Source organism: Bubalus bubalis, chromosome 16 (genome assembly GCF_019923935.1).
Source record: "Bubalus bubalis isolate 160015118507 breed Murrah chromosome 16, NDDB_SH_1, whole genome shotgun sequence".
In the NCBI taxonomy this organism is placed as follows: Eukaryota; Metazoa; Chordata; class Mammalia; order Artiodactyla; family Bovidae; genus Bubalus; species Bubalus bubalis.
In genome coordinates, this window is record NC_059172.1 from 56,288,145 (window position 1) to 56,315,205 (window position 27,061).

The 27,061-nt window shown below is 41.3% G+C and overlaps 1 protein-coding gene across 10 annotated transcripts in view; it reads right to left on the reverse strand.

The window, feature by feature from the left end:
* KMT2A (lysine methyltransferase 2A) overlaps positions 1–26,959 on the reverse strand; it is a 78,031-nt gene extending 51,072 nt beyond the window's left edge. Inside the window, exons 1-3 of one of the 10 annotated variants that reach the window (XM_044929675.2) lie at positions 26,324–26,951; positions 24,128–24,226; positions 1,331–1,400 (exon numbers count right to left, since the gene is read on the reverse strand). In XM_044929675.2, the coding sequence (XP_044785610.2) occupies positions 1,331–1,400; positions 24,128–24,226; positions 26,324–26,755 (601 nt within the window). In that variant the 5' untranslated portion in view covers positions 26,756–26,951. Of the gene's footprint in view, positions 1–1,330; positions 1,401–24,127; positions 24,227–26,323 lie in introns of all 10 variants that reach the window. The other 9 variants (XM_044929674.2, XM_044929676.2, XM_044929681.2 and 6 more) reach the window with 9 other exon arrangements.
* Positions 26,960–27,061: the final 102 nt, after the last annotated feature.

The following is a 27,061-nucleotide window of genomic DNA, read 5'->3' on the forward strand; positions in this document are numbered from 1 at the left end:
AAACTCTACCCAGATGTACATCACAAGATTCCTTATAATCTTGGCAAATCTGAATGTGGCCACTTACAGGCCTTTATTAATTCTGAAAACCTCTTCAATCCATCTTTTACAAGAAACTTTTGGTGGACAAGTAGGAAAATGCACAACAGAGAAAAGTCCAGCTCTGCTGCTAACTTCCTTAATCCACAATATACTCAAAGAACTCATAAGTCAGTTAGAAGTAACTGCTCAGCGTGTCTTTTCCTGGCCTCATTTTGTTATCTGTAAGTGAAGGGTTAGACTAGACAATCTCTAAAATCACCTTCCGATATGAAGTTTTAAGATTTTATCACATCTTTAAAAAAAAAAAAGATTTTATCACATCTTAAAAGAGAAAACTGCTACTCTCTAAATGGCGCAGGTACAGGAATACTACTGGTTAAGTCCTTCCAGCTAGAATAGCAATACTATCACCACTTGGGAAAGGAAAAATTTTTAATGTACTGTGTTTGAGTTAGATTACTATATAGTACATGATGAATCTTGAATGAAATGCAAATGATAACAATCACAAACGTCAATGACAAGAACCAAAAGCACAGCTAATATCATATTTAACTAGCCTGTCTACCCACATAAACTCAAAGACAACCATACAAGAAGTCAGAATGGCAGCACAAATGGGGAATTTTTTTTCATCATACGATCTATCTCCCTGTCTTATACAGAACAGAATTCTGCAAGCCATTAGATGTTATTTCCACTGAGGATCATCTTGCAGGAAACTGCTGTTAAGTCTAGAATTTCAACTCATTCTAGATATTTTCTTGGTGAGAACAATGGCAAATATTGTTAATAAATGGAAACACCCATGTCATTTTTATTTTCTTTAACATAGTTTTCCAAGGATCAGGTAAAACAGTTTCATAGAGTGCCAATATTTTGTTTTTAGTTCTTTGACAAAAGTAGACCAAATTTCATCTGTTTAAAACAATGGTCAAATTATCTATACAATTCAAAATGCATAAATCTGAGGATTTATGCTATCATTAGTAAGTAACCTTCATTTTTGCCTACCAAGTTTTATAAGTATTCGAGAGAAATCTAGCCCCATGCCACAGGTGGTTCCCATAGAAAAGCATAATTAAAGATAAACCAAAAGTGATCTAACAGAGAGGAGCCCCATAAAGAGGGCTAGTTCATAAAGCCATTTCCTACTTAGTGTGAGGGAAAGGGAACAATTTCTCCAAAAGAAATCTAAGACCACCTTTTACATGCAAAGAAGGCAAGGGGAAGTCACAGTCTCTTAACAAACAAAACTTCAAGGTGTCATGTGTTTGACGGGTCATACCTGAAGGAGACCTTGTGGGACTTCGTACTCTGACTTCTTCATCTGAGCCAAAACCTAAGAACTGCTCATCCTACAACAAAGGAAAATTATTTTAAAATCAGGAAAAAAAAAAAAACACAACAACCCATAAATCTGAACATATCCCAAAGAAATGCCCAGAGGAGACACAAATGAATTTGGAAAATTTAGCCTCTATATATCAAACATCATCATTCCTATGGATATTATTATAAAATAACTTAATACTGAAATAAATAAACCCAGCCATATGGCTTCAATACAGACATACAGGAGCTGTGCAGTAACTGAACATTGATAAGTCACCTTTGGTGCACAGTACACAGGGGACAGTCCTACATTTCCACCTATAGATACAGCCCAAAACAATTAAAGAATGACTGTAACTCAAGTAAGCAAATCAGTACAATGGCAGAAATACACAGCCCCAATAAAAAATATTTTCAACAAGTAAAGTTTACAAACACATAAGGAACAACCTACAGTACCATAATCTCCTGTCCACTAAATACTAAGAGACTGAAATTGCCAAAATCGTCAGTTCCTTAACTCAGGAATTGACATTTAGATGTGATTTCTATACATTTGAGATCCAAAGATTCTCAACATGCATTTTATGGCATCATTTTTAAATGCCCTGTGATAAGAGACTTAATGGTGGGCAGCAGCATTTGTGAAAGGATGGTGAATTGACCACATAAAGGGTGAAATGCATCCAAGGATAACTGAAGAAAGCACTTTAATTTCAGTTGTACTTAGAGAAGGCAAAAGGCAAAAACTTTTCTTTCCCTCCAACTTTTAACCTACTTAAAAAAAAATACAAAGGATTAACCAATTTTGAACAAATTCTCAAGAAACACGGTCCATTTAAACAACTTGATTAACAGACATTCACCAATTCAGAGACTAAGAGTTCTTTCTAGAAAGAGACGAGAAAGAGAATTTCAGATGCCAGAAACAAAATCAACATAAAAGAACAAATTAAGGAATTAAAGACAGATTTTCTTGTACCTCCAACTGATACTGATAATCCCCAAATTAAATTCGAACAGTTAAAGCCCCCCCGCTTTGAGAGGGGACCAGTTCGACTCTTGTTTGCGGATGCATGGCACCACTGAAGAGAGGGAAAGGTTAGTCTGAGGTCTCAATGTCTTTATTTATTGCAGTGTTACAAGGAATAAATAAAATAATTTACAGAAATTATGTGATTTATGTAAAATCACTCAGAAAACTATAATGTGGCATCCACATTGTACTTATTATTATTGATGTGATTTTAGAAACTGAAGCTCCAGAAGGCCAGATGACTTACCCAAGACCATACAGTTAGTTACAAAGAACTTTGTACCATAATGGCTACAATCTAAAACTAGAAATATTTAGAGGAATCCAATAAATTATCTATACTACAAAATTCGATAAATTTTTTCAGCTATTAAAGTAACATGAAGCCCATTTTCAAATCCTTAAAGTTTCTGATTTAATTCATTCTTTTCCGGCATTATCCTTATGGAACAACCTGGTAGTCTATGCATTTCACAAAGACATCTGGGGACTTCCTAACACTTACCAGGGGACTACACTGCTAATGCATAAATTCTATGCTCTGAGAGTGTTGCAACAAGAGAGTTCTACCAACTATACACACACTAACCAACAGGTAAAGTAACCAAAGCAGAAATAACGAAAGATTAATCTTTAAAAGAAACATGAGATTCACATTGCTATGTTCTGTATTTTAAACTTTCACAATATGTAACTGTACAACCCTAATTCAATCTACTCCAAAACAGAGTACTTCAGAGCTGTCAAGCAGTCATTAAACTAACTGCCAATGTTTAAAGTTTCCAAGTACTTCCCAAAATGACAGAAAGCATTAACTCTTTCTCTGTGGCCTTGTAGTTGGAATAAGAAAAGACTGACTTTACTTCCATCCAAGAACTTTCTTTTCACTTGAAATATATTGACAGGTTGACTTCTTGAAGCACACTTAAAAAAATAAGCACCCATTGTTTAAACAATCCAGACAGTTTAGTCAAAAACAAAAGCCATCATTGTTATGTTAAAGAGCTCTGGTCCACTAACTGTGAACTTCCAATTCCATATAAAAGCCCCCCCAAGCTGAGAAAGCACTAGGAGAAAAAATCCTGCAAAAAGGTGCTACAAGTGAAGTTCTTTCTGCCTCTCCAGTCTCTCCCATAACCCACTTTAAACCCATCAGTTCCTGGAAGATGCAGTAAACAAGGTAACAGCGCTGGCTTTCCAGGGACTCAGACTTGCCTAGAAATCGAAAGACTAAGTCCAAATGTCTACAAAAAGACAACAAAGAGGGGCTGCAATCAAATCCATGGTGGCTCAGATGATAAAGAATCTGCCTGCAATGCAGGAGAGACCAGGGTTCAATCCCTGGGTCAGGAAGATCTCCTAGAGAAGGGAAAGGCAACTGACTTCAGTATTTTTGCCTGGAGAAGTCCACGGTCAGAGAAGCCTGTAGGGTGACAGTCCATGGGGGGTCGCAAAGAATTGTACACAATGAGTGACTAACACTTTCACTTTCTTTCACTTGGCACTACGGCATGATAAGCCTGGACAGCCCTGAAAAGAGGAAATGGGAGACACCAGGCTACACGGGACCAAGTATTTCTGGAAACTGGGCCCAAACAGCCAGCTACATTTTTCACTCTGGCTTTCTCTGATGAGCACAGCATTCCAAGACAAAGTATAGGCAAGAGGCAACAAACCTATTCCTTCTGGATAATGATGTCCTTGGAGAACAGATCATCAAAATTGTTATCCTTTCCTTACCACCAAAGATAGAAAAATACCCTTGCCAAGCTAAGCCCTTAAATCATATTTAGCTTCCAGAGATTAGGAATGCAGTGAAGCTAATGTCATTTCCTAAGTGAAAGTTAATTCTAAAATAATAAGCGTGTAGAATTTATTACCCCCACCCTTATCTCTAGGGGTTATTTGAGAACTTCCAAACATATCTTTAACAGCAAATTCTACATTACCCATAAATATCCTAACATTTGAGGGTTTTTATTTTATGTTAATGGCAGGATTTTAATCCTTTAATGGCTCTTATATTTGTGATGAAGCGATAAAGAATATTTTCCACAGGAGAACCTAAGTAAACCCAAAATAAGTATTACAGACAATAATGTTTACATATAAAATGTAATGATGAAGACATTTTAGAAAAATACATGAAGTTCTATATTTCAAGGAATTATGTACTACTAGGACAATTTTGCAAACAAAGCACTATTTCTTTTACTTGTCCATTCATTCAAAACCATTTATACACTATCTATTCCTGAGGCAAAGAGGAGTAAGACATGACGACTCTGCTTCCAGGAAGCATCTAAGGGAGACAGGCAGGTGCCCAATCTCAGTCTTCCTTTCAAAATCCTTTCAAATGTTGGTGAAGGATAAATTACTAGTGATTCATATTCTGGAATTTAAAAACTGGCTTAAATCTTAGAATAGTTCATTCTTCCTCTTGTATTAGTATTAGGTTCATGGAGAAACATTCAACACATTTCAAAATTCTTCCAAAGGATGGCAATGTCTATCTCCATGCCTCAGTGTTGTTCTAGGCACCACTCCAGCATTAGAAATTGGAGAGAGTTTAAGTAATCGAGACCTAAATCATCTGCGGTGATTAGATGTGACACAGTTCCTAGGAATACCAGTGATATCTGATCTAACTTGCAACTGATAGAGGCCGATGTGTTTTCCTCCCTACTCCCAACTAAAATGCCTAGATTTTATCTCCTTCCCTAAATTCCTCCTGATTTACCTTAGAGCAGAAATCACTCACCTGGAGTTTTCCCATCTCCCAATTTTATGTGGAGATTCCAAAGTTATTTTGAAAACTACTCTAATAAACAAGCTTGGGCACATCTGGCCTTCAGTTAATAAGGTTTTGGGTGCCTGTTCATGGCTCCTTTCTTTTCTTGTGAGATTCGTCAGCACTCCAGAGCACTGAACTAGGTGGCAGGTAACTTAGCACGCTTCTGTCTCTAAAATGTTTACTATTTTGGGTTTAAAAATACCAAATTTCTTCAACTACAAAGGTTTTACTGATGGATCAACTCACAAATAACATCCATAACCACAGACTGTATCAAAAGCACCCTGATACCTAACTGTTTGAAATTCCTTGTTTTGAAGGCTTATCATTTTTGATATCATCATATGTGGTTCCATCATATGAGGAGGCCACAGAACTAAGAAAATTACTAAGAACTAAAGAAGATGAAGATACATCAGGGAGGCATGCAGTGCATCTCAGTAGCTCTAGTTAAAGAGTAACACTTCTCCTTTGGGAATTTATCCCCGTTAGTTATCACTTCTGCTGCCACATTTCTCTGTGTGCCACCGGCTACAATTCCCTGGTGGTCCAGTGGTTAGGACTTGGCACTTTCACTGCCGAGGGCCGAGGTTCAACCCCTGGTCCAGGAAGATCCCACATCTGAGGGGCAACTAACCCTGCATACCACAACTATTGCGTCCCTGAGCCATAGAGCCCATGCTCTGCAACAAGAGAAACCACAGAAATGAGAAGCCTGTGCGCACCAAGGAAGAGGAGCCCCAGCTCGCCACAACTGGAGAAAACCTGTTCGTGGCAACAAGACCCAGTGCAGCCAAAAATAAAATACAGAAACAAGTAAACCTTGGGGGGAAAAAAAATACACAGGGAGATTGACCTCAGGCTGGTGGTGGTAGTTTAGTTGCTAAATTGATAAAAGACAGTTTCTGCCTTCAAGGATCTGCTAGTCTGTGACAAACAGATCTTTCAACCAATGGAATAAGTAGCCAATATTGTATAATAACTCGGAATGGAGTAATATAACCCTTAAAAATTATGAATCATTATATTGTACACCTGTAACTTAGTACTATACAGCAACTATACTCTAATTTTTTAAATGTTAAAAATAAATGAAAGATTTTTAAAACTTAATGGAATGCAATGTGTTTCCTGCCATGCCAGAGGAATACACATGCCAGAGGAATGAATATGAAAGCACAGCAGAAAGGTGACTCACTCAGTCAAGGAGAAGAGCCAGGAAAACCACTGCAGAAAGGATGAAAAGCTTACTCCAACTTCTGAAGGATAATAAATTAGGGTTGAAGGGAGATACTGCAGGCAGAGAGAGTAACACATACAAAGGACAGAGGTACAAAAGAGCATGGCATGGAGTGAAATTACACACAGTTCAGCAGAGCTTGAGGCCCTGGCCGATGTGGGAAAGAGGCATAAGATGTTGAAGGGCAAAAAGGCCAAGGCAAATCATGAAAGGTCTTAAATGCCTTTATGAGTTTGAAGTCTCTCTTCAAGGAAGTACAGGCCTCATCCTGACAGCTCCAGCTCATCAGTAACATTTTCAGGCAGGAGAGAAGCATGATTAGATTTATATTTTCAAAAGATCACTATGACAGCAGTGGGGAAGCAGAGACCACCTTTAAAGCCAGAGGCAGCAGGAACAGTTATGAAATGGCTGCAGTGGCACTGGGCATTGAGGAGAAGCGCAGGTTACATAGACGGCCAGGAGGCAAAACGAACGTGGCTTTAATACGAAGGGTTATCTGCAAAGACGTCCAAGTTTATGGTGATATTTGTAAGACTGGGACTAAAGAAAGAAGTTTCTATGAGGAGGAAGGGAAATCACTTTAGACAACTGAATGTGAAATGTCTGTCCAAGTTGTTAGATAGAACCATCTGGAGGAAATGCATCTGATTCAGCGAATTTATGAATGTTGAGACTGTACATATAAATGCAGTCACCTAGGGAGAGAATACAGAGTGAAAAGGGGGACCCATGGCGAGTTCCCAGGGAATACCCACTCTTCATCTACAGGGGAAAGGGAATCTTAGGGAAGAGAAAGAGATGGAACAGCCAAGGAGAACAATCTTGTATCTAAGTAAGTAACAGTCAAGAGAAGAACACACATCAAGGATGGCAAAGCTGGGGAAGGACTGAAACGTGTACAGAGGTTATCAAAATTGGGAGGTCACCTATGACCTTTCTGAGGTCCAGGGCAGTGTTAGAGGCAGGAGGAGCCCAAGTGCAGTGGGTGGAGGTGTGACTGGAAAGTGACTACAGCAGAAGTGAGTATAGACCACTCTTTTGAAAAAAACTCAATTACACGGGAAAGGAGAGAATGGACACAACGCAGGGACGCGCCTGCGAGGATGACTTTTTGAGCTGGTTGTGTTCATTTGCTGAAGGAGGACACAGCAGTCAGAGAGAGGCTGAAATTTCTCAACAGCAAATCAGCAATAGATGGAAAATGGATGCGAAGGCGGGGTGGACTCTGAGAGGAAATGAAGACAAAGTGCAGTGGAGGGGAGTTCTCTCACATCAGGAAAGAGGCTAAGCATGCAATAAGCAGTGGACAAGTTGACAAGCAAGAGAAAGCTTAGAGATTTCTCTGAAATCACAGGCAAAACTTGTTTACATGGGCATCTGGCAGATGGAGAGACACAAATTTCTTCAGATTCTCAAAGAGGCTCTCAATCCACAAAAGTTTTTAGCACGCTGCTCTGAAGGAAATAAATCATGGAACAAGGCTGACTGAGAATAAATGGGATGGGGTAGTGGAGAGAAATAGGAAATAAGATGCAAAGACTGATAAAAACTGATTTGGTTAGAAAGGGGTAGCCACAGCAGGGCCAAGATCAAAGACAAATGAACTATCAGAACCTTGTTAATTCTAGAATGGTATGGTCAAAATTCAGCCACTAAAGAGCAGGAGCTACTTTTGAGTTTCAAATGTAGAAAAAGTGTAACTCTGAAATTTGTTTCTTCTTGATAGGCTATTTAAATATATACATATGAAATTAGAGTAGGAAAGAGACTGAATAAAGGGAAACCAGATAGCTGGCAGTCTACAGTTAAAATTCAAATGTGATTGGTATTCAGTCATTCCAGCAAGTATTATATTGTCAATAAACACTGTTTTAGACGCTAAAGATACACAGGTGAAGAACTGACAAAATTTCTGACCCATGAGAAAATAAATATATAACAAGAAAACGAGGGCACTAAAGATTGATGAGGGGTTACCTGTGGAAGTTATTTTCACTCGGACGGTCAGGAAATGTTTTTCTAAAGTGATAGTTTTCCAAAAACTGGCAAACTGTTGGCCATAGTCCAAATCTAGCCTGCCCCCTGGTTTGTTCAGTCCATGAACTAAGAATGCTTTTTAAACATTTTTTATATAGTTTAAAAAAAAGAAAGCAAAAAAAAAAAAAAAAAAAGAAAGAAAGAAAGCCTTCCTCAGTGATCAATGCAAAGAATAGAGGAAAACGATAGAATGGGAAAGACTAAAGATCTATTCAAGAAAATTAGAGATACCAAGGGAACATTTTATGCAAAGATGGGCACAGAAAAGGACAGAAATGGTATGGACCTAGCAGAAGATATTAAGAAGAGGTGGCAAGAATACACAGAAGAACTATACAAAAAAGATCTTCACGACCCAGATAATCACGATGGTGTTATCACTCACCTAGAGCCAGACATCCTGGAATGGGAAGTCAAGTGGGCCTTAGGAAGTATCACTATGAACAAAGCTAGTAGAAGTGATGGAATTCCAGTTGAGCCATTTCAAGTCCTAAAAGATGATGCCGTCAAAGTGCTGCACTCTATATGCCAGCAAATTTGGAAAACTCAGCAGTGGCCATAGGACTGGACTGAAAGTTCAGTTTTCATTCCAATGCCAAAGAATGCTCAAACTACCGCACAATTGCACTCATCTCACATGCTAGCAAAGTAACACTCAAAATTCTCCAAGCAAGGCTTCAACAGTAATGTGAACTGTGAACCTCCAGATGTTCAAGCTGGATTGAGAAAAGACAGGAACCAGAGATCAAATTGCCAGCATCCGCTGGATCATCGAAAAAGCAAGAGAGTCCCAGAAAAACATCTACTTCTGCTTTATTAATTATGCCAAAGCCTTTGACTGTGTGCATCACAACAAACTGTGGGAAATTCTTCAAGAGATGGGAATACCAGACCACTTGACCTGCCTTCTGATCAATCTATACGCGGGTCAAGAAGCAACAGCTAGAACTGGACATGGAACAACAGACTGACTCCAAATCAGGAAAGGAGTACATCAAGGCTGTATATTGTCACCCTGCTTATTTAACTTATATGCAGAGTACATCATGAGAAACGCTGGGCTGGAAGAAGCACAAGCTGGAATCAAGATTGCTGGGAGAAACATCAATAACCTCAGATATGCAGATGACACCACCCTTATGGCAGAAAGCGATGAACTAAAGAGCCTCTTGATGAAAGCAAAAGAGGAGAGTGAAAAAGTTGGCTTAAAACTCGACATTAAGAAAACTAAGATCATGGCATCTGGTCCCATCACTTCATGGCAAATAGATGGGAAACAGCGGAAGCAGTGTCAGACTTTTATTTTCTTGGGCTCCAGAATCACTGCAATAGTGACTGCAGCCATGAAATTAAAAGACGCTTGCTCCTTGGAAGGAAAGTTATGACCAACCTAGACAGCTTATTAAAAAGCAGAGACATTACTTTGCCAACAAAGGCCCATCTAGTCAAAGCTATGGTTTTTCCAGTAGTCATGTATGGATGTGAGAGTTGGACTATAAAGTTAGCTGAGCGCTGAAGAATTGATACTTTTGAACTGTGCTGTTTGAGAAGACTCTTGAGAGTCCCTTGGACTGCAAGGAGATCCAACCAGTCCACCCTAAGGAAATCAGTCCTGAATATTCATTGGAAAGACTGATGCTGAAGCTGAAACTAATACTTTGGCCACCTGATGCAAAGAAGTGACTCATTTAAAATACCGTGATGCTGGGAAAGATTGAAGGCAGGAGGAGAAGGGGACGACAGAGGATGAGATGGCTGGATGGCATCACCAACTCAATGGATATGAATTTGAGTAAACTCCGGGAGTTGGTAATGAACAGGGAGGCCTGGCATGCTGCATGTAGTCCATGGGTCGCAAAGAGCTGGACACGACTGAGCAACTTAACTGAACTGACTGATATGGTTAAAAAATCCGAAGAATCATGCACATGAAAATTATATGAAATCCAAATTTCATGGTGCACAAATAAAAGTTTATTGGCACACAGCCCCTTGTGTCACAGTTTCTGTATCGTCTATGGCTGTTCTTTGGACTACAACAGCAAAGCGGAGTCTGGCAACAGAGACCATTCAGCCCTTTGCAGAAAAAAATGGCTGAACCCTGGTTTAGACCTAAATGATGAGAAAAAGACAGCCATATAAAGATCTAGATGACACAGTTTTCTTGCTAGATAGTAAGTGCAAAGGCCCACAGACAACAACGAGCATGACATGGATGACAGACCACAAGGCCAGTGTGGCAGTGGAGCAGAGGGAGAGAGATGAGAAGAGGTGGTGCTGGAGAAGCAGACCCGACCAGAGGCCAGACCACGCACAGCTTTGCAGGACAGAAGAAGGAACCTGGATTTACTCAAGCAGTTGGGGGAGGGAAGATGGGGAAGAGACACCCATAGGTGTAAAGGAGGGAATAGTAAGAATTGATGGATTTACATTTGGAATCCACAGTTACCGTGTGAAGAACAAACTTAGGTAAAAACACAAGCAAGGAATAAAATAAAATTAAAAAAAAAAACAAAAAAACACAAGCAAGGAGATAAAGGAATAGTCCAGCCAGAAGACTGTAATGGCTAAGACTTCTTGTGCTGGAAGAATGAATGAGAGGAAGCTGCATTTAAAGTATTCTGAAGGTAATACAGATTTTCCTGACGGGTTATTTGGAATATGAGTATAGGGAGAAATCAAGGATAACTCCTATATGTTAGACCCGAGCAATTGTGTAAACAGCAGAGTCATTCTGAAACAAGGAGAAAGGAGAAAATCAAGACTTTCTGGACATGGGAAGTGTAAGATACCTACTAGATATCCAAGCACTTCAGTGGATACCCATTTCCTTGTCAGGGAATAGTAGTGGCTACCGCAGCGAGTGGGCATGATTAAGTGAGATAATACCTGTGAAGAACTCAGAATACTGCCCGGCCTACCACAAACACTTAGTAAATGCTAATCACGCTTATTCTTATTATGCAGATGGAGTGTCAAACAGGCAGCTGGAAATATAGGTCTGGGACTCCAAGAAGTAGTCAACGGTTAGAGACAAAGATTTAGGAGTCCTCTGCATACAGATAAGGCCTGGATGAGGTCATCTAGGAAAGTGCACAGATGAAGAAGGTGGCCAAAGGCAGACTCCTAGGTGACTCCAACATTCAGGTGAGTTAAGCAATGGAAGGAAGCCATAGAGAATACTGAAAATTAGTAACTGATGAAAAAAAATCTGATGAGTGTGGTGTGACAGAACCCAAGAAAGGAGTGTTTCAAGACAGGAGTGGTCAGCTGGTTCAAAAGGTGCCCAAAGTTGAATAGGAGGAGGACTGAGAAATTAGCTATTCAATCTGGCAAGAGAGACGCCCTTGAGGATTTTAATAGGAGCAATTTCAGAGTCATGAGGATAAATAAAAGCCAAACAGCACGGGATGAGGAGTGGCTGAGAGGTGAGAAAGTGGCACCTGCAAATACACATCGCACTTTCAAGGAATTTTATTGTGAAAGGGAACGGAAAAGTGGGTAGTGGCTGGGAAAGGATGTGGGGTCCACGGTTTTTTAAAAGCACTATTTAAGTCAGTTAAACAGTTTTATATGTTGATGAGGCAGAAACTGCCGATGGAGGAGAGAGAGGAGGGAATAACTGCAGGAATGACCCTATTCTGAGTAGATGAGAGGGGATGAAATCCAGGGTACAAGTGGAGAGTGACATTTCTTCAGCTGTAGAAGGCAATGAAAGATGTGCTAGTGACTGTGTGTGTGCACGCTCACTCAGTCGTGTCTGACTCTTTGCAACCCCATGGACTGTAGCCGACCAGGGTCCTCTGTCCATAAAATTTTCCAGGCAAGAGTATTGGAGTGGGTTGCATTTCCTACTTCAAGGGATCTTCCCAGCCCAGGGACTGAACCCACATCCCTCGAGTCTCCTGAACTGGCAGGCAGATTCTTTACCACTGCACCACCTGGGAAGCCCATGTGCTTCAGTTCCCTTTTATCAGGAAGGGGAAAGGAAGCTATTAAACACACTGGGTATAACTGACACTCAAGAATCAGTAAACAAAGACTACTACTTGAATTGCTCCCAAGAACAATTCTGTTAATATTAGCTTCGAGAGCTTCAACCTTCAAATGACCAATATCCAAAGTATCTTGCAAGGTATTATAATTTTAGTACTTATATTCATGCTATATTTTAAGCCAAGCTTGGTAAAGAGGAATTAAAAGTAAGTTTCATGAAGGAAGAGACTTATTCAGGGCTAATGCCCCAACACTTGGTCATCTGCCCGGTACATAAGACATTCTTAGAAAAATAGCTAAGATAGCTAAGTTGCTATCTCTTACTTTGTAGAGTGCTACGTTTATGAATGCCACTGGGGGGAAGATAAGCCTCTTTACAAGCTGTTCATCATTTATAAAAGAAAACTATATAGTGACACTTGTAAATCATTTCCAAATGTGAGTTTAACAATAATTTGACTGAATTTATAAGAAAAAAAGTATAAAATATTCAAGCATAGTCAAATACACAGATATCAGGAGATAAACTTCTTAAGCCAAGATGGTTTCTGAAATCCAACCAGTTGAGAGATGTATACAGTTATTGAACTGACATCATCATCTCTTGTCAACAAATCGGCAGTGGCAGGGCCAAGGCCAGATTCTCTCTGGCTCTTGGTGCATCAAAGAGAACTATGGCTGTTTGAATGCATAACACAAAGAAAGAGATTTCAACTGTTTTAAATATGTTCTCTATCTGATACTGAACCCCCAAAAGTCACCTAGGATTAAAGAGTGCAAAGACAGTAATACACTGTCCCTCAGTAACAACAGTTGGTTAAGTTTTCACCTACACAGGAATGAAACCGTTTTCAAATATTTAATTCAATTCTACCTAGCAATGTTACCTACAAAACACAAATGCTACCCACTTTGTAATTAGAGAAAGAATTGTCTCCTTATCCTCACTCCTTATCAACAGGAGCAAGAAGCAGAGATGCTCAAAACAGCACAAGAGACAGGTGAGCTCCACCCATCCTGCTCTGGAAAAAGAGGCAAACATAAAGCAGCTCAGCATCTTTGAAAAAAAAAAAAAAAAGAAAAAGAAAAAATAAACCCACTACATCAGAGAGTAAGCTATACAGATTCTTGGCAATGCTCCAAATTACTTTGCAGGATCTTTAAAAACAAAACAAAACAAAAAACCCCAAAACAGAACAAACAAAAATTAAAGACTTTCAGACTTCTAGGTTCCAAGTCTGAACTGGTTTGTCTACTTGCTGAAGTAGAAGAAATAAAGCCCACTTAACTGATATACTGTAGACATTAAATTAATCAACACAATGACAGGGTTTCTTCTTTGTTTAACAGGGAAGTACCACAAAATGACTAGATCCACTTGAACAGCCTGGAAAAATTAAACAAACAAACACCAACACTGTTTTCAGAGATGGTTCTTTTTATTACAAGAAGTTTTGGTCCTCCATAGGCCAACTTCCAATAGTTAACTTCATTTTGAGGTGTATGTTCATTCAATTATAAATTTCTACTAGAATATTTCATTTTTTTTTCTTCCAGCTTGTTGTTCTGATCTTGGTGCAAAAGTCAGATTGCATCTTTCCTTCTGGGCTGTCGAATGACCAACAGCAACTAAAGTAACACTAAGGAGTTCACAACTTTCTTTCCTCTAAAGGTAAATAGAGTTATCTCTACAAAGAGTCAGTTTTCTAAAGGAACAAAGTGAATTCGGACACAAAAGTAAACATTATCTTTGGCAAAACAACAAAGCTACCAAATCAGTCAACAGAATATGACCTAACATTTTTGAAGATTAATGTTCAGTGTATGAATTTGGAAATTTTGTGTTCTTATTATCTTAAAAAACCAACTGACTGACTTCTACATCATATTTGGAAGTTTATCATCACATTCTGAGAAGCTCACTAAAGTTTATGTGGCATTAACTCACTAAAACAAAAAAAACCCAGGTATTTTATTACTCTAACACTGGAATCTCTCAAGGAGAATGAATAGACAATCATAAGAAGTATTCTTTGCTTTTGTAATCTCTTGCTTTCTTAATTTATACCTGTATGATAAGCAACTAAAAGTTACAGAGAAAACTGTTGTTTAGTCACTACGTCATCTCTGACTCTTTTGCAAACCCGTGGACTACAGTCCGCCACGCTCTTCTGTCCATGGATTTCCCAGGCAAGAATACTGGAACAGGTTGCCATTTCCTTCTCCAGGAGATCTTCTGACCCAGGGACTGAACCCAAGTCTCCTGCATTGGCAGGCAGATTCTTACCGCTGAGCCACCAGGGAAACCCCACAGGAAAAGTAGGACTCTCTTATATTTCCAATTCCCAGTTTCTCAGATGGCACCAATTTTACAATTTGGTAATCAAGCCACGATTCACTTTGCCACCACTTGCAGAATCCCTGGAACAATCCAGCTTCACCTCTGAATTCCAGTCATTTTGAGATGGTCTGGTTAACAGTGGACAGCATTCTACATGAAACTTAGAAACTACTCATTACATTTATATCACTTAAGGCCAGATAACCTTAAATAAACCTAGTATCAATTTACCTACAAGAAGGAGTTTATACACAATTCCAGTACTAAATTCCAAAGTCCTAAACCTTCAGTAACCCACTCAAGGTTGTGGGACTAAAAGCTAGCAGGAAAAAGAGCTGGTGTTAATATCAGTTCTGCCCAGACTCTTGGTAATCTATATGAATAATCCCAATTCACAGTTTTCATTCTGACTGTGCCGGAAATGCTTTTTGCAACCCAACATATCTAAAAAGGTTTCATTCTGAGTAATGTAAGCCCTCCTCCCGGCCTCAAAAGCCAAGGGTCAGAGGCCTTTGTAATCCTCATTCACATGAAGCCAACCTTATTAGACTGGAAACGATATACAAAGCACTTGTTATAATGCATCCATAAGCAGTGATACCCTTAACAAGGAATATTCTGCAAAACATCTCTTTAGACTACAACTGAAAATGGATATAAAAGCTATAAATATTTGCTTCCTATATTGAGACCAGAACTACTATCTCCCCTAGTTTCTCTTGACTTTAAGATTTCCCTCTTAGCAACATTTACCAAGTTTTTATTCTCCTATAAAACCACTATAAAATCATTTCATAAAGACCTTTCTCTAGAGCTTGCTACTGAAAGTTAATTATTGCCATAAACTGACAATTCAAATAAAATACTTCTCAGGGAGCCAGTGAGACCCTAGGACCCCTTGGGGAATATTAAAAAGTATAGAACATGATCCACACCCTCCAGGATCTGAATTAAAAAAATTATTGATTCAGAGAGTGAGAAGGTAGCTTGAGAAGTCATTTTACACGTATGTAAGACTGTACTTCAAAATTCACCTCCAGAGAAGATCATAAAATTATTTCAGTAATCTTTTCACCATCATTATCATGAAAATTATTATTAGCATCAAGTTCTTTACACAACTATCCTTTGCTTCAATTTAAACCTATTTTACTCTTATTTGAGCATCAGTGGAGCTGGAAAACAGCTGGTTACCATTCCTAATAATGGATCCATTCATGTTTTTTGAAGAGTTATTAAGTTGCCTCTTAACCTTTCATTCTCTCAACCTTTCCTCACAGGACTGACTTCCAATCATAAAATCATCTTTTGAGTCTCCTCGGAACGGTCTCCAAGGTCTCCTCATCCCTTTTAAGTTGAGGAACCTAGAAATGGAAACAACACTCCAGTAAGGGGGTGACCAGTGCCAGCATTATCTATATAAAAGATGATACCACCCCATCCGGATTCCTCGACATCACTTCTAAAGCCCCGACCACTACTTTTACAAACGTGTCCTCTGATGGCTCTTAGACTTTCTTCTGCTGTACTTAAGTTAGCTTCAGAACTATCCTAATAGTCTTGAACAACATAATACCTTAGGCAATATATCCTTACAAAGTATTTCTAGAAGTTGTATGTATAACAAATTTTCAATTCAACATTCACTGATCACCTTCTAAATGAAAAGTCACCATTGTAAACAACATAAAACACAAATGATGACTAGAAATGGTCCATGTCTTACGGAAATCATAATCTAATGGGGGAAAGACAGACACAATCAAACGTATGTACAACAGAAAGTATCCTGGAGTGAATTGTTTAAGGGGAGGATAAACAACACTAAGAAAACAGAAAAGGAAAAGCTGAATTTCAGATAGTAGTGGTATCTTGAAAGCTTCACGAAGAGTGGGATCTGAACTGAGCCATGAGAGATGAATAAGTCAAAGGCAGGTCAAAATGGGAAAATGCTTTAAGGCAAAGGAGAGGCATTAGCCAATGTATAAAGGCAGGTACAAACACACTGTGGAGAACATCTAACAGACTGGTAGCTCAATATGGCTGAAGCACATTAAGTGAAAATGTGTGTTCAGGAGATACTGTTCAAAATGTAGGAATGTAGGCCGGCTAGATTATGAAGGGCTGGGAATTTTAAATCTTATTTTACATTCAGTGAGAAGTCAAAGAGTTTTAGGAATAAAGTGACAGAATCAGATCTGTACTTAAGAAAACCACTGGCAACACTGTATATACAGTGAAAAGGAAAGCAGAGAGACCAGTTAGGAGATTATGATTATAATCCATGCCAAGGTAATGGAAATTTAAAGTAGGATGATAAAAACAGAAAAACAGTGACAGATTAAAGAAACACTCCAACAGTATCACAGACAAGCCCCAGAAAGTGACTGGATGGGGTGGGAAGAGAAAGGGACAGAAGATAGCACAGCACAAAGACCATGAATGAGCCCTCACATAGTTACAGGTCTGGATTTGAATTCTAGCTCCATCACTTAACAGGCTTCCCTGGTGGCTCGGCTGGTAAACAATCCACCTGCAATGTGGGAGACCTGCGTTCAATCCCTGGGTTGGGAAGATCCCCTGGAGAAGGGAAAGACTACCCACTCCAGTATTCTGGCCTGGAGAATTCCACGGACTCTATAGTCCATGGGATGGCAAAGAGTCAGACATAACTGAACGATTTTCACTATCTGTCACTTACTAGCCGCAAAACTTAAGGAAATCTATTTAACACGTCTGTACCTTGGTTTTTCTCATCTGTAAAAAAAAATAGTATATCAGGTATTTTAGCAAACCTATTTTTTAAGTGAGATAAAACTATATTTTTCCTCCTTAAGCATACTATCCTCTACGAACTACTCTTAAAGCTTAATTTATTTTTTGACTATTCTACTTGTGGTTATTTTTATGTCTCAAGTTTAAGTTCCAGCCTATAATTTAGCATTTTTTCTGTAAATAAATTGTAGTTGCATTGATCTCCATAGGCCTAAACTTACTCTCCTTAAGCTGATACTTGAGAACAAATGTCAAACAGTTACCAAGTATAGACTAATGAATCTGAACCTGGGGGCCAAGCACCCTGAAGAGCCTCAGAGTTGTTTCAGGAAATCACCATATACTCATACTCGAAAAGATAAGGAACACCAGTTATACAGACCAAGAGTAGCAACCCCAATAGAGCTGCCTTGGCCTGATAATTATGCAACTCATGAAGGCACTGCCTTCCTTGGTTACCTACCTGCCTATTTACTGTCTTGTTTTTTTTCCTCGCTTTTTGCCTTATCTCTAATTATATTCTAGTTAGATACCAATGGTACCCACTGTTAGCAAGATGTGTGGCTGGCTTCAGTTTGGTTCCACCTAACTTAGTGATGAACTTGACACCTATATCAAAAGCAAGAACATTCTTAAATCAAGATTATAGCACTCGAATAGATATATATGTACACACATATATATGTATACCTCAAAGTAATAAGAACCTGTTATCTCTGTGGGAAAAGAAGCACTCCTGTCCTTTAAATCTGAGTCCTAATAATAATTAAAGATTGCTGTGTACCAGGCAAAGTGCTAAATACTTTGCATGCATAATAATTTCAATTAAGCCTCACAATAATCTTATGAAGCACAATTACCACTAATTTACAAATGAAAAAAACTGAAGCATGGAGAGGTTAAGAAAGTTTTCCAGTCATTCAGCTACTAAATGGCTGAGCGAAGATTTGAACCCAGCCAGTCTAAATCCAGAGCTCATGGTCTTAATAGCTCCTAATTACTGTGCTATACTATCTCACACTATTACAGATTAGATAATAAGATTCTACCTTTCCTTTGTAAAGGTATTTATACATGCATGAATAAAAAAATCCTTGCTGGAGAGATTACAAAAGGATTTCCTCATTAACTAAGCTTAAAGAGATGCTATCCACATGGTTTTACTGCTTATAATTAAAGGCAATAATCTAGGGACAATGTTGTATGTTTATGTTTGATCTAAAAAATCAGTCAATAATCATGGATGGACAGAGGTTGAATACAAGCATGTGTAAATATTTATTCCTCGAGGTGTAGATATTTATTACAGATATGTGTGATTAACTACTCCCCAGTTTTTAGAACTGAGAGAGTACAAAGGAGAGCTTCATTTTAAAAAGGTTCTCTAAAAACACTCCTTACAAGTAATATTATTCCCCTAATTCAAGACAGAAAGCCACAATTACTTTGATGCTGTAAAATGAGAATGAAACAATGATGCTTCAGCAAAGTGTGGATCGTAAGGGTTGGATCTCTCTGAAACAGTCCAAATGTTAGAAAGGTTCATAGCTCTTACTGATGAAAGGCATCAAAACACCTACACTCAAATATTCCAACCAAACACAAAAAAAGAAATGCAAGAAAACAGATAAAATATATGGGGAAAAAACTCCAACTCCAGAACTAAATGCCAGTTGAATAGATCCTACCCACTGGTGCCACACAAGGCACTGCTGTAGTGATAATTAAAGGTAAAATAGCTGGGGAAATCCCTTCAGTTTATTTGTCAAATAGAAAAACAACTACTCATTTCAAAGAAAAGGGGAATTTTCATACACAGCACAGAAAACTGCCAACTAACTCTTACATTTATATCTTTAACTGTTTCCTTAAAACTAAAACACATCAGAATAGTTATATTCAACATCTAAAAAGTTAAACCAAGTTTGGCCTCTAAGAAGTTTCATACTAAGCTTACAAGAGGATTTACATCATCCAAAACAACTACAATAAAATTCACACAACAGAATTCTTCTTTCAAATATCTTGCTTTTTAGAAGCAAATGCCTGGCAGTGCCTCCAACCTTCTCCTCGTTGGCTTCCCCTGGAGTGTAACCTGACAAGGTACAAAGCTCATTGAAATATTTAACAGTGGTGGTATGGATTTCTTTGGATAGGTCAAGAAAAGCAGCTCATCTTTTTTAAAAACGTAAAGAACCATTTTATGGGATGTCATTCCCTCAGTCCAAGTGTCTCTGTATTTCCTCAGGGCTTTCTCAGAGAACTTATTGAGGGGGAAAATGAAAAGGCTAACAAAAGGACCCCTTTTCTCTCCCTATTCCCAACATAATCCACCTCAGCCACAGGGCCAGTTGCATCCACACTGTCATAAATGCCAGCAATTAGAGAATTAGGCCATAAAACCACCCACTCAGGTATAAGAGCACAGGCCTCCAGCTTTATCTCATGCATGCCATAAAGATCCCGGACTTCCTTCTTTCAGGCCTTCTTCACAACCAAGGAAATGACAATAACAACAAAAAAGTAGCCCTTTGTCCGTCTTATACCGATGTGATCAATGAAACCATCTGGATCCAGGTGAAGGAGTCAAGATTCCTTTTTCTTAATAAAGACTGCAGTTCCTCTAACATGCCACATATAAAGGACTGTATTGTGAGCACTTACACAGTAGGAACTAGAGTAAAACTACATTTTCCAGAAAAATTACTTTCCCTTATTCTGAAACTACTCTAGAAGCCTAACCAATTCCTGATCTTCTCAAGAAATACTGGAAACTCACAAGAGTATTCTTAATTAACTCAACAATTTCGAGACCCTTCGGCAATCTTTTCTAATCAAAAAAGTTAATTCAAATATCAAAGTTAACTCCATGTTTTAAAATCTGATACAGTGGGCTTCCCTGGTAGTCTAGTGGTTAAGACTCAGAGCTCCCAATCCAGGGGGTCTGGCTTCAATCCCTGGTCAGGGAACTAGATCCCACACGCAGCAGCTAAAAATCCCATGTGCTGCAACTAAGCCCTGGACCAGCCAAATAAATAAATAAAAATAAGTATTTTTTTTTTAAATCTGATACAATTTAATTGATCATTTCATTTGATTGATCATCTTCGAAACCACAGAAAGCCCAAGTCCGTGATTTACTCCATAAGATTTTGTTCACCAAGCTTTAAACCAGTGTAGAATAGTAAACTCTTTAGCTTCCTCCTTCCCACTAGTGCCTACAGGGTTAAGAATCTGACTTATATGTAGGTATCGCATGTCAGACTCATTAGTAATTTAACCTTTCTTAATTCCTGAAAATAACATATGCAAACAAAAGAAGGTCCCATCCCAGCAGTCCAAGAATAAATTCCTCCCAAAGTAGTGACAGTCACAAAGCTTCCCCCAGTCTCATAGGTCTCCGCTGCTGGGCTCTCCACCTTGGCAGAGGAAGAATGGAAAGAGACAAGATGTTCACAAAAGGCCTGACTGAAGGCCTTCAGTTAAGTGCTAGAAGGAAGCTGAAGTTCTGTGCCAACACTAGTGGAATGTGGGCAGGCACAAAGAGATCTTAATTAGGAGACCTACAATTAAAACAGTGAGTCTCCAAAGGAGAGAGAGGCAGTGCCGTCTGTTATGCCTCAGAGCAAGCATAGCAGGGCTACCCACCCCCTTTAGCCACAGGGCAAGGAAGGCAGTAGGTAGTAAGTCTGTATGGCTGCTCTGTAGAAGGCCGGATACCAGGTGAGCAGACATGGGAGGGGAGTCAAGATGAGTGTTTTCTCAACTTCCAGTCAAGATCAATCACTGTTTTGTGACCCAACAATTTCCTACAAGAGCAAGTGCCTTAAGATAATTAGACGGAAAGCAAAGGTGGAGACAAGTGATATGCCTTTCAGTGAGAGGTGAAGAAAAGTTCTAAAGGTTGCATTTGGGATGCTCAGTAAAAACCAGAGTATATTTCTGAGCCTATTAACAACTACTCCCTGCAATGTGGGCACCATCACTTCGGACTTATAAATACATTAGTGTCTTGAATTTTTTTTTTTCCATTTAAAAGCTCATACACCTAAAGGAATATACGACCTAAACTGAAAATAACTTCTTTTCGGACAGTCAAGAATCAACAATATTGAAAACATAGAAACAAATCTAGCCAAACAAGAGGGCGTCTAAATATCAGATAATGAGTTATATTCAAAATTGTATCTTCATTTTTCTCATAAATGAAATTGGTCAACTTCAGCTAAAAACTTTCCCCATAGAGTTCTTATATCTTGTCCATACAAAGAAAACTTTCCTACCGAGTTCAAATTTCTCTTCCCAATAATAATGGCAGTTAAATGGCAGTTAAATAGCCTAATGTACACTCTGATATTAAAAATTACCAAACAGGTTCACTGACTCTGACTCTTAAAAAAAATTAAGAATAAGTTCTGACCTGAGCAAATAATTAATATAACAGAAAGGAATGAGAATACTGGAGCAAAAAAGATTCCTGAACTGACATGTGGCCCAACCTTCTCATTTTACAGGTCAGAAGTTTCAGGTTAAAAATGAAATTGTCCAGACTGGTGAGTGAAAGAGATGAGTACGAGGACTCATGTCACGTCTACTGACTTCCACTCGGAGGGGTTTCTTCTAGCCCACCTGTTTTCTGCTTCCCTTTCCTTCTGCCCAGCTCAGGATTAGCTGTGAGGGCAATGAAAGAGCAACTTCCACTCTTGGCACATATACCCAGAGACCATTAAAAAAAAAAAAATCACAGATGCTCTCCCACTCCACAACTACATCTTTTCTAATCCCCACTCAAGAGCCCACCTGGGGCTACCTGAACTAAACTGCCATTTCAAGAATAAAGACAAATACATAACAATGTTGTGATTCAGTTTCCATTTATAGCTAATCAAAGTCTGCCATGTTCAATCAGAATGGAAATACTGCTTTTAACCTTTTGTGAGGTGGTATGAACAGTAACTGGAGTATGAAGGTAATAAACAAAGACTACATGCTGATAAGTAGACCATTCAGGGATTCATATTAAAACAGTCCCAATTCTAATCAACAGAGAGAATGCTCAACTATGCATATTTAGATGGCAAAGTAGACTCACATATATACCACCTGAGACAATCCTCAAAAAGTAGGACCCTGACACCATCATGCAGGGCAGAGGGAAGCAAAAAAGCAGACCGCTGCGATTTCTTACAGTACACAATCAAATAAAACTCAAATTAATTCTACTTCACAATTGTCACAAAGAAAGCCCCAACAGGAGACCAGCAACACTTATGTCGATTTTTAAAAAAATAATCCCATCTTACAGAATTTGGTCATGAAGAACTCTTACATGTAGTTATTACTCAGAGAGAGATTCAGTCCCAAGGGAAGTTCAGAATGTGTGGCAGTAAGGGACAAACCCGCAGCTAAAGGAGCTGCAGGCGGGAACTGACCTGGAGTTCTGTCATCTTTCAACCACTTAACTTAGCAGTTCCGTAAGTACGCTTTTGTTATGGAGAAATTATAGTCATTATTCACTTAAAGCAAACCAGAATATAAAGAGGCCAGAATTATTCTGGATCACAAACTATGCCTTCATGAACCAGACAAGGCTTGATACAGATCTGTGAGCAACTTCTGAGAAACAACCCTTAGAACTCCATGTTAGCCCAGGGAAACCCTAAACCTCCTTTTTGGAACTTTTATCATTGATTTGTAAGACTCTCTAACAAAACTCTTGGTTTCTACGCTGAAAACAACCAGGTCCAAGGATGTAATCACTATGGTTTAGTACTAAACCATACCATGAGGTGAGTACTCATGAACATACACCATTAACCAGTCCTAGATTAACTCAAACTACCACATGAAAGGCTTACCAATGGAACAACAGCTCATTCTAGCCGAATTCAGAAAAAATACTGAAGTTTAATATAAGGAGTCAACCATTTCTCTCATACTGAAGTAGCAACTACTGTTCACGCAGAAGTCTTAAAGAAAAAAAAGATATTAATATGCTCTTAGTTGAAATTACTGCAGCTCTTTGAAAGGCTTTACACTACATACTAATGCTATACAAAATAATGCCAGTGGATAAGAAAATGTTAGCACCTGATTAAAACTTTAAAGGTGACTTGTCAAAGACCAACAGATAAAATATTCTGGTGCCCAGACATTAGGTCCCTGAATCCAGGTGGCTCTCTTTCTAACCAGTCTCTTGAAAAGCTATGATTGGAAGCTGTCAGCATAAAACTTTGCTTTTGAATATGTGATAACATTTGGAATGTGAACAAGTACTTGGTCCTTCAATACAAAATATACAAGCATGCTAAACAAGAAGAAAATGCTTCTCAGGATCCCCTTAAAAACAGACTAACTTCTCCTAATAGAGACGTTCTTATTATACTCAAGTATACATGGGCTAAAATTCTACATATAACCAGGCAAGTCTCAGTTTTGAAAATAAGCAGGTAAATGAAATGTCAGTAAGTCTATTTTTTTTTTTTTTTTTTTGCTGCTGTATCTTTTAAAAAAGCAAAATCAACTCACATTTAAGCACCAACTCCATGCAAGTAACCTGAACGGTTCAGTCTTTTTGTCATGTATGAGGCCTTTGGTTCTCCAACTACATGGGATCTGTGTTGTTAGCTTAAAAAATACAGAATTGGCCTTTCAAAAAAAAATAATAATCTACAGCAACCAATAAATAGTCTCAAACAACCCTGCTGACTGCAGCTGCCTTCTGAAGGCTGGGAAAAGGAGGTGGAGAGAGAGCAGAGAGAGGCAGGGAAGAGGGACGCTGCAGCTAGCTACAGAGCAAGGAACACGCCCCCATCATGTCCTCCTTGCTCTGTCAGAAGGCGGGTTGTTGTCAGTCTCCTCATCATGCTGCCTTAGAAACGATTTAAAAAAGGAGGCAGGAAGACTAACAACTAAAAAATGCCAGCTCCTTGAAAGGAGGGGCCAGGGTCCCTGGGATCTCCTCCCTCCCCTTCTTCCCAGGATCTTTCCGTAGATGTAAAGGGGTGCAGGACACAATAGGGGACCGGGGGTTTGCCCAGGATATTTTGTGTGCACCAACGGCAGAGCACGCAGGAAACGGCTCGTTATCTTTCCCTTTCTGTTTCAATCAAGAGCACTCCAGAGCAGCAACCCCCTACCCACTCGCTTCAGCCCCAAGCAGCTGCTCTTCCTCCTTCTAGCATTCCCCTCCATGCCATTCTGCCCCTTCCCCTCCAATTCAAATTCCCCCTTCTGCACCCAATGGAAAACAAATGCGCAACGCCACTGGCTGAACCTGAACTCAACTTCCCTTCCCACGGCAACTTTCCTTTTGGCTGAAGGGGGCCGAATAATGCCTATCAAAGCCTCCCCATTCCCCTCCCGATACTAATGGGGTAGGAGCAAAGCTCGAGACCCTTCATCCTCCCTGGGTCCCCCTTAAAACAAATCAGAGAGAGAGCCCTAACTCCTTCCAAGGATAACTTTGCTTCATAAGCTCTTCATAACCCTCTTTCTCTCCACCAGAAGCAGCCACCAGTAAAACTGTCCCTTATCTACTCTCCTCACCCCAACCCTGCTTCCCCCACCCCTTCCAAGCCCCAGGATTGGCCTAGGAAAAGGTGGATCAATAATGAAATGACGGAGAAAAGAAGGGCGGGAGGGAACTAGGGCTAGAGACTGCGTGCTCTCAGGCACAGTGGGTGGGGTAGGAGAGCAGCAGCTGCTTCCCCTGGGAGGATGCTGCCCAAGTCCCCCACAAACACCTCCCCTCACGGGGGCCCCCTTCCCCAGAGCTGCAGGGGAAAGCCTGCCTCCTCTCCAGGGGAAATGGTGGAGAGCTGCTCTTCTCTGAGCCTGAGGGACAGTGGACTCTTTTCCCCCCGCAAAGATGCCACTAACCCTTCATTCTAAAGGAGGGAAAGGGTGGAGTGAAGGTAGTGTAAGCCCCTGCTACCCGTAGGCTATAAACTGCAGCTCTGTAAGATAGGGGGAAACAGACTGCTGTACGAAGAGATCACCGTTATCTTCAGAGGGAAAGGAGGCAAAGGCAGAAAGGTGGAGAGGAAAGTAGCTTTTTCCCGGTGGGGTGGGGCGGGATGACGGGAGGACCTCTCTGCTGTGGGTGGGTGGGGGGGGGGGCGCGGGTGGAGGTGAGGGAAGGGGGAGTGGCTGCTGGTGTAGGGACCTGGCCCGGGGACCGGGCGAGGGTTCACCAGGTCTTCGGAAGCAAGGTGCTGGAAGGGACACCGATCCCCAAGGGTGGGAGAAGAACGTGGCTTTGGATGAGGCCGTCACCCGAGAGATGCCCGAGAGGAAAACTGCCCCAGGAGTAAAACATCTGCCCAGAGAGGGAGGCGGGGATGTGGCGGGATCAAGTCTCTAGGAAGGGAGGGAGGGAGGAATCTTGCTCGGATGAGGTAATCTGTGAAAGGGAGGAGGGGTTCAGTCCCGGGATGGGAAACCCGGGAGGGGGGTCTGTGCCAAAGGATTTGGGGAAGGGTCAGGGCAAGGAGGGTCGGGGGCAAAGGCCCTCGGCCAGATGGGTCCGAACCCTGGGGTGGGGGGGCCTTGGGGTCTGCACCCCGGTATGGGGGACCCGAGATGGGAGGGCCGTCTGCCCCGGGTCAGGGACCCAGGGATGGTCCCCGAATTGGGATGCTCCACAATCCCGGATGGGGGAGGGGAGGGGGGAATCCGCAGAGGGTCGAGACCCCGGACCTGGGGGGTTCCTCGCCCCCTTACCTCTCCGCTGCCGCCTCCCCCGCCGCTCTCCCCAAACACGGCCCGGAACCGGCGCAGGTTGGTGCCGATGGCGGCCGAGACCTGCAGCGCCGCGTCGAAGCCCGGGCCCACCCGGAGCAGGGCCGGCCCGGAGGAGGCTGAGGACGATGACGAAGACGAAGACGAGGCGGACGACGAGGAGGCTGCTGAGGCGGCGGCCGCTCCCCCTGGAACCCCGGCCCCGCCGCTTCCCGCCGCCGCCGCCGCGGCCGCCACAGCCGGGGGGGAGGGGGGCGCCCCGGGGCCGCCGCCGCCGACCGGAGGCCCGGGGGGAAGCAGCAGGGCCGGGACGCGTTGCCGCGGGGCGCCCCCTAGGCCCCGGCGCCCCCCGCCGCCGCCGCCCCCGGTGGTCCCGGGTCGGGCGGGGAAGCGCCACCGACAGCTGTGCGCCATGTTCGCCCCGTGAAGTGAAGCAGCGAGAGGGAGAGGCGACAACACAGGGGGGCGGGGAGGCGGAGGGGGGGGGGCCGCGGGCCCCGGAACCTGCCTGGGCCGCCCGGCGCCGCCCGGCCGCCAGCAGGCCGCCGCCGCTATGCCGAGCGCCGGGCCGCGCTAGCCGGCCCAGCGAGCTGTATAGCGGGCTCAGGCCCGCCCTGCCGACGCCGGGCCGCCGCTATGCCATCCCGAGGCCCGGGCCGCAGCCTGCCGCCCGCCCTCCCGCCCCGCAACCTGGATAACTGCGTGCCCCGCCCTCCGGGA